Source organism: Myotis davidii, unplaced genomic scaffold (assembly GCF_000327345.1).
Source record: "Myotis davidii unplaced genomic scaffold, ASM32734v1 scaffold371, whole genome shotgun sequence".
Classification (NCBI taxonomy): domain Eukaryota; kingdom Metazoa; phylum Chordata; class Mammalia; order Chiroptera; family Vespertilionidae; genus Myotis; species Myotis davidii.
Window position 1 is genome coordinate 850,723 of NW_006283135.1, and position 10,412 is coordinate 861,134.

The 10,412-nt window shown below is 50.9% G+C and overlaps 1 protein-coding gene across 2 annotated transcripts in view; it reads left to right on the top strand.

The window, feature by feature from the left end:
- Positions 1-9,475: 9,475 nt before the first annotated feature.
- Positions 9,476-10,412, top strand: part of PDZK1IP1 (PDZK1 interacting protein 1) — a 6,821-nt gene continuing 5,884 nt past the window's right edge. The window contains exons 1-2 of one of the 2 annotated variants that reach the window (XM_006753367.2): positions 9,476-9,498; positions 9,954-10,133. In XM_006753367.2, coding sequence (XP_006753430.1) covers positions 10,067-10,133 — 67 coding nt within the window. In that variant the 5' untranslated portion in view covers positions 9,476-9,498; positions 9,954-10,066. Of the gene's footprint in view, positions 9,499-9,689; positions 9,756-9,953; positions 10,134-10,412 lie in introns of those variants that run through there. The other variant, XM_006753365.1, reaches the window with a different exon arrangement.

Here is a 10,412-nt window from a genome sequence, read left to right on the forward strand (position 1 = left end):
TGTTGTTCATCTAGAAAAAAATCGACATGTTTTTTAAATTGTGAAATTATTTGCATTTTGTTTAACTTTTGCCTGCAACTCCAGCCTTTTACAGTGATTTTCATTTTGAAGGTCAAAGTCTGACCTTTCAGACAAAAGCCTCAAGTACGAAATGGTCCCCTGGTTTGGGTGTGGCTTCTTCTAGATTGAGTTCCAGGCGGTGAACATGTTGGCTAACGTGTGACCTGCCATGCCTCTCACCGCAGTGCTGGGGCTTCTGCTGTGAGAAAGGACTGGTTTGGGACAGGCTGTGTGGCTCCAACCTGTGATGCTCTGTGTAGATCTGGGTGATCCTAACACTTACCAAGTGGCCACGCCAACAAGGAGTTCAGATGAATTATCCTCCAGCCAGTTCAGTGCAGCATTACTGGAAACAGAGGCTCAGAGAAGGGAAGAGACTTGCTCAGGTGACACAGCTAGTGGTGAGTGGGGGTCTTGACCCCAGATCACCTATCCTGGGCTCCAGGAACACCAGCATTAAGACCATGTACCCCTGCCCCTGCCCTTGCTGTTCTCTATTCCCTTCTGCAAGCTCATAGCTCCTACTTGCACACCTCTGGGGTGGGGAGCTCACCACCTTTTAGGGTCATCTCTGCCATCACTAGACACTCTTTTGAACAGGCCTTTCTCTCACTGAACCAAATCCAGCCTTTCTGTCTGCTCTCACCTTCTCCCGCTCCAGGCCCAGAGACACAGAGCACAGTTTCTCTCCCTGATCTGGGACAGCCCTACAAATATTTGGAGAAAGAGACCCTTCCAAGGCTGTTCCTTTTCAGACTGAAAATATCAGCTTCTCCAAATACTTAAGAGATTAATGGCAAAATTAGTAACAAGGGAGGAAAAGAGTTTTGGTTAGGATAAATTATAATCAGCCCCATGACTCCAAAGGGCCTGAAATGGGAGGCATGCCTGATGCTTGTGGTTTGATCATAGTGGTATACAGGCAATATGTGTTGCTTCTCCATTTTCCCTTCATTTCAGAAGGAGATCTGCTCCCAGTCCATTTCTTAGGGCTGGGTCCTGGCCTGATTTCTCATCCTTCCCTATCCTGGCCTTCAGTCACTATCCACAAACTGCTGAATCCTAAGCCTCTATTTCCAGCTCAGATGTCTCCCAGGAGTGCCAGATATACACACTGAGATGTCTGAGAACTCAGCCCATCTACTCTGGAACCCAACATTGGGCTCATTGCTCATTGCTTGTCTCATCCACTAACATGTGAGTTCCCTAGGACAGGGCTGTGGAGCTATAGTGCTTTGAATGGTGCTTGGCCCAGAACAGACACTTCAGAAAGTTTGTTAAATGAATTAATACATGCTTTCCCCCCTCTGCCCCCTGAAACTTGCTGCTCTTCTGGTATTCTCCAGTTTAAAGAAATGGCACCACAACTCAACACCGGGAAGACAAACAATCCAATTAAAACTGGTCAAAGGGCCTGAATAGACACTTCTCCAAAGCAGACATACAGATGGTCATATTCATATGAAAAAAAATGCTCAACATCACTAATCATCAAAGAGATATAAGTTAAAATTAAAATCCCCTCACACCTGCCAGAATGGCTACCACCAATAAATCAACAGACAACAGGTGCTGGCATGGATGTGGAGAAAAGGGAATCCTAGTACACTGCTGGTGGGAATGCAGACTGGTGCAGCCACTGTGGAAAACAGTATGGAGTTTCCTCAAAAAATTAAAATGGAACTGCCTTTTGATCCAGTGACCCACTTCTGGGAATCCTATATCATAAAAGGGTAATATGCAAATAGACCAAACGGCAGAACAACCAATTAAAGCATAATATGCTAATGATATGCTAAGACTGCTCAACTGCTTGCTATGATGTGCACTGACTACCAGGATGCAGATGCTCCAACCAGTAGGGTAGCTTGCTGCTGGGGTCCGGCTAATCGGGACTGAGGGAGATGGGCCGGACATGCCCTGGAAACCTCTTGCGGTCCCTCAGCCTGGCCTGTACCCTCTCGCAATCCGGGACCCCTTGGGAGATGTCGGAGAGCCTGTTTCAGCCCGATCCCACAGGCCACTTCCCTTGGGAGGGCTCATGGCTGGCGAGTGCTGCAGTAGCAGCACAAGCCTCTCTGGATAGGAACTAATTGGGTGTGAGTCTGCAGCAGGCATGGTGGGGCCAGAATGAGCGGGAGTGGCGGGTAGGACCTGCAGGCGGCGTTGGACTGCGGGTTTCAGCCAGATCCCTGCAGGCCACCCAGAGGGACCCCACCCATGCACGAATTCGTGCACCAGGCCTCTAGTATATAATAAGAATTCTGAAATACCAATCAGAAAGAATATATGCACCCCAATTTTCTAGTGGCATACAGGCAGTCCTCAGATTACATACGTCGTTTCGTGATTATGTCACCATCTCCCATTTACAGTATTTATTAAAAAAAAGTTCCGTCATTTTGACATATGTACATATGTGCTTTATGTTTTTTATCATTCATTTACCACGAGTAAAGGTCAGGAATTGTTATCTTCTTTTAAATTTTTTACTGTTTCACTTCATTACTGTTGTGTATGTGCTCCATGTGAGTGATGTAGGTGGGTTCCGACTTATGGCAAAAATTGCGTTACATCACGCTGTAGGAATGGATCACCGATGTAACCCGAGGACCTACTGTACTTACAATAGCCAAGATCTGGAAACAGCCCAAGTGCCTATCAGTAGATGAGTTGATAATAAAGGTGTGGATACATTTACACAGTGGAATACTATGTGGCTGTAAAAAGGAAGGAACTCTTATCTTTTGGGACAGCATGGATAGCTAGAGATTATAATGCTAAGCAAAATGAGCCAGTCAGGGAAAGACAAATACCATATGATCTCACTTATTTGGAACCTAATGAACAAACTAACCTGACAAACAAACAAAAATAGCACCAATAGCCAAGCATTGTCCAAGATGGGAGACTTGGTGCCACCTTTATTCTTCTGCATCCTTCACTCCCCACATTCTTAGTCTGCCAGTTGTACCCCTTTAGTTGCTCTTTGATCTTCCCACTTCTCTTCATGCCACACCATCTTCTAGTCCCAGCCACACCATCTCTCTCTTGGACCCACCCCCCACCTCCACTCCAACCCAATAAAACAGCCCATTCAATGCTCACTGCCCTGTCTAATCCATTCTTTAAGCCGTGGTAGGGGAGTCTTGCAGAAATGCAAGATTTCCCCTGTCACATCCTTGCCTAAAACCCTACGCTGGCTCTGCATTATCGGTAAGTTAAAGATCAAACCTCTTCACAGGTCCTGCAAGGCCCTCAAGACCCCTTTCCAACTGTCCTCTGCTATCCAGCTAGGCTGATCTCCCTGCCTGCACTCCTTCTCATCTGCCCTTCCCCAAGCCCAGCACTTCAGGTCTCTCTGTGTCCTGGGAGCTCCTCCACCACTGCCCGAATGCTGGGGTCCAGCCCCAGAGGTCCAGGGGTTCCCAAAGGTGTGGACAGCATCAGAAAAGAATGAAGGACATGGAGACAGCGTTCAGATGATCAGCATAGTTAGGTTCTTCTTTTATTGTCCTGTTACAGCTGTATTTATACTATTTGATTCTGTAAGCATGCCTCTATAGTTACATCATGGTATGTTTTGGGTCCTCCTTTGACCTTCTACAGTTCCTTGTTTTATGTTTATAGTTCCTTATCTGACCTTTGCTAAAAATCTTATCTCTATCTAGCTCTGTTGATTTTAATCTTATCTATTGTCTATGTTTCTAAATTCTATTCTAAAGGTTAGTCCCTGTGTTCCATAATAAGGCTTAGTTTGTTATTTCTATTCCAAGGTCACTATTCTACTGCTCCAAGGAAATAACTGAAGGAGATTTTCCTGTTCTGTGGCCTAAGTAAAGGTTATGTCCTTTTAGCCTTGCTGGTGGTCTTCCTTGGGACTGCCCTGCATTGGCAGATTTTTAGGGGTATAGGCTTTGGTACTTTCTCTGATGGGTAGACCCCTGGGGATGTGGGTAGACCCCTGGGGATGGTGGGTAGACCCCTGGGGATGTGGGCCTAACAAGTCCTAAATTTATTGCTAACAGTCTTAGTCTAAGTTCCTCAGAAGTAGTACACGGTATTTCTGTAACTCTAGGGGGTTTTACTGATTTATTCCCTTTCCTAGTCCTGTTAATCCCTAACTCCAGGGAAACATTCCCACCTGGGGAAACAACCTTTCTCAGAGAGGTGGCCCTGGTTAGAACACATAGAAGGGGAGCAAACATCTTAAGAACAGTATGCCATATATGCCAGGTCCCTTGGAGCATATACTGTGCAGATGTTTCTTTCCTGCAGCCACTGTGTTAAGCAGCAAGGATGGAACGGCTTCCGGCACCTGACACCTCCCAAATGCAATTCTCCAGCCTGGACCTCGCCTCTGAATTCCAGACTCACACACCCATCTCCCAACCAAACTTGTGACTCCTGCATCCCGAACAATAACGCCCTTCCTTCCTGAACCTCCCCATTGCTGTCTATCTCACTGAGCAGACTCAAACCTTGAAACCACCCTGGCTCCTCTCTTTCTCACATTCCAAATTATGTTGGCTTTACCCTCAAAACACAGTCCTCTCCCGCCCTCTTCCCTCTGCCTCATTGACACGCCCTTCAAGCTCTTTCCTTAGGGCCTTTGCACTGCCATTTGTTCACCTTGAATGTGATCCTCTCCTCTCCTCTCCTCTCTGACAGCTAAGCACCTTGTTTCCTCACTTCTGTTCTCAGACGTCACCTCTTAGAGGAGCTTTCGCTGACGAATCTATGTGAACTAGTGCCCCCTGCCCTGCCAGCACTCCATTCTCCTGATCCTGTCTTGTCTTTCCCATCTCCCCATCTGACCCATTTGATCTATTTGTTTGTTTCCTGGTTGACCCTGATAGAATGTAAGCTCTCTGAGGACAGGGACTTGTTTAGTTTATTGCTGTATTCCTGGCATTTCCAATAGTGCCTGGTCCACAGGAGGTATTCAATCTATATCTGTTGAATGAATGAATAAACTTCAGACTTACTACTGCCTTTCCCCCCGCCCACCCCCTGCCCCCAGACTAGATGGTATCTCCATTATATACTTTTAGCACCCTTTTATCTCCTTTGAAACATTTGGTGCAGTTGTAATCAGATAATTGTATAATGTAAGCTCTGCCCTGTTCACTCCTGTGTTTCCAGTCCCATAGTAGACACTACATATGTGTTGAGTGAATGAATGACAGCAGACCAGATGCTATTTGGAAAACTGACCAACCAGTTGGTGCTTGACAGAGGGACTGAGCCCTGGACGCAGGGATGCCTGGGGTTCAGCCCTGTCTCTCCTACTAACTCACTGTGCGACCTTCAGGTAGTGACTGTCCCTTTCTGTGTCACAGTGTCCCCAGATGAAAAATGAGGAGCAAGATCATGCTACTCAGGATAAGCCGTTAGGCCAGAAGGAACCCCTTGTTCCTAGAAACCAGCACCCCTTGATCCCACGCTGGCCCGTGGCATTGGACAGGCCAGTGGGGCTGTGTTGGAACCACTTGGTAAAAAGTTGGCCTTGGGACCTCTGCTGGCAGGCAGGGCTCCTGGCAGAGCCAGCCGGTCAGTGTCTTGGCTGAGTGAGTGAGTGGGCAGCAGGCAGAGGTGATTGATCTTCCCCCACTGGGCGGTCCTGTCCATAAATCTCACTGGCCCAGTGGAGTAGCCTAGGACGCAGGAGTCACAGACAGTACATTCCAGCTTGGCTGGCTCTGAGGGCTGCTTGCTATCCCTTCTAGCTCCCAGGCACAGGGTTCTCTGTGGGGGGTGAGCCCTATTCAATCTGACCATAGTTCCCAGCTCCCAGTCCTAGGAAACTTCTGTCTAGAGCATGCCAATCTTTCTCCAGTGGCATTGTTTTCTGCCAACCTGCCACATGCAAGTTCATGAATCTCTGAGTTCTGCTCACGGGCCCTTGTGAAGGGATTGCTAAGTGAAGGGGAGCCAGGTGGATGAAATGCTGAGTCTACGGGGAGACACAGCCCTCACCGTCCCACTTCCTCAGAGCTTGACTACAATACAAAAATCTCCTCTAATCTATTAACAGAGTCACAGAATCACAGGCTTCCAGAGCTGGAAGGGCCAGACCCCTTATGCAGATGCTCCTGTTGCATGACCTGGCTCTTTGCTTCTGCTTGCACGCCTCTGGGAGGGGGAGCTCACTCTCACTCTGGACTGGATAGCTTCAACTTCCCTGAGCTATGATGACATACAGAGATGAATCAGACCTAGGCTCTGTCCCCACAGCCAGAGGATAGAGAAAGAGAAGGATCCAACTAGCGCTGAAATGCTTTATTTACTCAAGCTTTCTCCGAGCTTCCACTAGCTGTCAGGCCAAAGGTGGGTACTGAATATACTGAGACTTACTTTCATAAAGTATTTTCTGGGTGTGTGCTCAGCCATGGCACTCTGTACCTGGGGAGACAGACAAGTGAGGGAACACAGAAATCAATACGTACTAGTAATTGCAGTTTGTGATAATGGCTGTAAAGAGATGAGCAGGGAGGACTCACAGAAGAAGTAACTTCAGATGGGGGAGAGGAGAGGGAAAAGAAAGCCTCTTGGTGAAAGTAACATTTAAGCAAGACTTGGAGGATCTGTTAGCATCTGTGGGGGGCGGGGGGAGGAGAATGGGACGGGAAGACCAGTGCAGGCAGAGGGAAGAGCAAGTGTGGAGAGGCCTGATGCAGGAGAGCGCTGGGCTACTGTTAGGACTGACAGGAGGCACGGGGGCCAGATGAGGCTGGAGAGGAAGGTAAGGGCAGGTTGTGGGGTCTTCAGACCCAGACTAAGGAGTTTGCATATTATCTTAAGAGCTATTGGAAGCCCTAAAGGGGTTTAAGCAGGATCTCTTTGAAGGAATAAAGCAAAGTCTCCAGGTGCTCTTAGGCTTGCAGCAAAGACATTAATGAGACAAAATATTATAAGAATGAGCAAGAAAAGCTTTTCTTTTCGTGCCCTCAGCACCCTTCTTGAATGTACTATCTATCCTGCTTTCTCTTGCTACAACCAGTCTGGGATGGAGCTGGACTCTGCCACCTGCTGGCAACAACTGGAATGTCAGGCAGGATGAGGTGGGCAGAAAGGTGACTGGGGGAACAATCCAGGGCCCACTTGGGCTTTTCTGAAGGGTAAGCACACAAGGATGAGCTCCATGGAGGGCCTAAGGGAGCCTGATGATTCAGGATGGCAGATGATTCAGGAGGGCTGGGAACAGGAGGAAGGAACTGAGCATTGATGGAGCAGCAGCTCAGAGATGAGGACACAGGGTCCACCCTTATGGGGTGCTGAGGTCTGAGTCCAGATTTTGGCTCCAAGCCAGACCAGTAGGGGGGCCCAACCTGTTGCCATGGGGACCCAGGGCTGTGTCCATACAGATGGGGGGAGATGACCCCCCTCAGCTGTATGAGGACACCCAGAGAGCAGGGACCAGCCTCAAAGCCAGTGTCCACCCACACTCCCCTTTCCGGAACAACTTGTTTTGCTCTAAAGCTTGGGACTTTGACCTGGGAGGTGTGTTTTCGTCCTGTTGGTCACCTGATGTCCTTCCTGCTTATCCCACTCTCCACCCCACCCCCACCCACCCCTGTCCCCCAAAGCATGGCCCAGGGAATCCTTGTACTTCCCCAGGCTTTTTAGGGAAGTGGGGGTGCTGCTCAGGTAAGGGAGGAAGGACCTGGGACTTGGGGACTGATGGGAGAGGCTGGGCTGCTCTTATGAGTCGCTGGCTGGAGGGGCCTCACAGCAGCGACTTCCCTGTCCACGTCGTTTTGGATTCTCCTTTCTGGGTTTCTGGGACACCCCTTCCTCTGGGGTTTCCTCCTCCTGCTTTATCCTGACTCCTCTTTCATGAAAGACCCTTCTGTGTTGGGGCTGTGTCCTGGCTTCTCACTGCTTCCCCCACCCCACACACACAGCCTGGCAGACAGGCACTCTCATGTCTCAGTTACCCCTGCTGTACCACAGATGGCTCCTGGATCTAACTCTCTATTCCTGGGATCTGACTGCCCTCTGCACCTTTTCCTCTGAGGGCCAACAGGCACCACAAGCTCATCATTCCTCCCCACGTCCCAAAGCCTTGTCCTGGGCACCACCTTTCACCAGCGACCCAAGCCAGAAGCCAGGAGCCACCTCAGCTCCTCCCTGTTTCCACCCACTCCCGCTAGTCACCATGTTCCAGCAGCCACGGCCCCTCATAAGCAGGGCTTAGATCTATTCCTACTGCCCCTCTCTGGTGCAGGCCACAGCCCTGGCTGTGTGGCTGTTGTACAGCCTCCCATGTTCTCCCTTTCTCCAGTCTTTGCGTTCCCCTTTCCTTCACCACTCTCTGTCCAGAGGTGTTTTCAAAAGCAAACCTGACGGGACGCCCCTGCTTGAAACCCTCGAAGAAGGCATTGTGGATGTTTGTTAAATGCAACCCCATTCCTGGCATTCCAGGCAGTGAACCTGTGGCTGTTCATTAACATGCATGGTGCTGGTTCTAGACAAACTTTGTGCCAGAAGATTCTGAGGACACCAAGCTGGGATGGGGAGGCAGAGCAGGATATCCATGTATGGAGGGGCCACTAGACTGTAAGCCAAGCCTCTTGGATCACCTTGAGACACCCCATCTTTGGATGGAAATGGGCCCACTGCACTGCCGTGTGCACACCCACACCCATGCAATTGGGGAAGCTGGGACGAAGCGTAAAGTCTGAGTGTCAGCCCCAGAAGACCTGTCCTGCAGGAGAAAGGGCTGCCCTGCAGGAGAAAGAGCAGCAGTCTGGTGGCTTCTGGCCAGGGAAGCTGTGGAGGGGTTTCTAGCTCATGCTCTGGCTTCTGGGGACCCTCCACCTCTGAGACTTTGCCCCTGGCTGCTGGCTCCTTCTTTCTTGGTGTCTCTGGAGCTGGACTCTCTGCATCTCTGGCTTCCCCTAGTCCCGGGGCATAGGGGGCTAGGAGACCCAGCATAACCTTGGCCCCAGGCCTCGACAGGCACTTGGGTCATTCTCAGTTCCTGAGCTGGGGCCTGATGAACTCCATGTGATTTTGAGGGCTGAGGCTCCGGGGTCCAGAGCCCCAGATTGGACCTTGACACCTGAGGGTGTCCTTCCTTTGTCCTCCACAGCTCAGCTGTGTCCCCCCACTAGTCTCCCTGTGATAGGTGCAAATGGGCCAGATGTATGTGGAGAGACTTCTAACCAAGCCCAGATCTTGTTCCAGGGAAGCTCCACCCAGATCCCAGGAACCACATCTGGGGCCAAGAGGAAGAGCTGAGCTGAGCCAGGTCAGTGGGGCTGGGTAGAGAAGCCCGGGGCCTGGGAACCTTAGGCCCTCTGTGGTGACCCCCACGGGAGAGGGTGGATTTAGAAAGCTACTGTGCAGCACCGGGCAAGCGCAGAGGGACAGAAGCCAGGACTGTGACTCAGGACTGTGTCCCAGGACTGGGTCTGGGCTGAGTAGGGACAGGTGAGAGGAGAACAGGAAATAGGCTAGGCTCTGCGGGAGGGGTAGCTTTGACCTTTCCCTGGCCTCTGAGGTTTACCCCACTCTTCCCCAGCCAACCAGCAAATTTCTTAATCCTCCTGTCTGCCTTCCAAAGGGCCCCACCCAATGGGCTCATTCAGGGTAGAAGCAATAATGTGTCACTCTCTTCCCAGAGCCCAGCCTTCCTGCCAGGAAGGGGGAGCTGATGTAAAAACTCCGGGGAGGCCTTGGGCTTGGAGGTGAGGTCCCAACTCTCCCCACATCCCCTAGTCCGTAGACCCACTTCCTTAGCCAGACTCTGAAAGGTGACCTCACATGCCAGCTCCCGTGGGCTGGGCACTCGCCAGGGAGGCCAGGCCTGGCAGCTCATTACCATGGGAGGGAGGGCAGTTTCTCTGCACTTCCCTCCTCCTCCCACTTGTCTTCTTCCTTACCAGCTCCTCTCCTCCCGGGCCAGACTGCTGGGCTACGCTCTGGCTGATCTCAGCACGTACCCACAGACCTCACAGATTCCAGGAGCCCAGAGGAGGCCTGGGAGCTGCCTGCAGCCATGTCAGCCCTCAGCCTGCTCATTCTGGGCCTGCTCTCCGCGGTGCCACCTGCCAGCTGTCAACAAGGTGAGCACAGGACCGGCCCGCGGTGGCTGTGGTGCGGAGGGCTGGGCTGGGTGCTGGTACCAGGTGTGGATGAGGGGTGTCTCCTGGCCTCTGTCACCACCCTTGACACCTGCAGCTCCGACAGGGGAGCAGAGACTGGAGTCATGGAGGAACCTCCAAAGGCCGAGAACTCGGAGCCAGATTTCTGCCTGAGACTCTTTTCCATGAGTGGGAAGTGCAGGCAACAGGGGAAATGTTGGGTCTAGGATGGGGGAGAGGAGAAGCAAGCTCTAGGAGCAG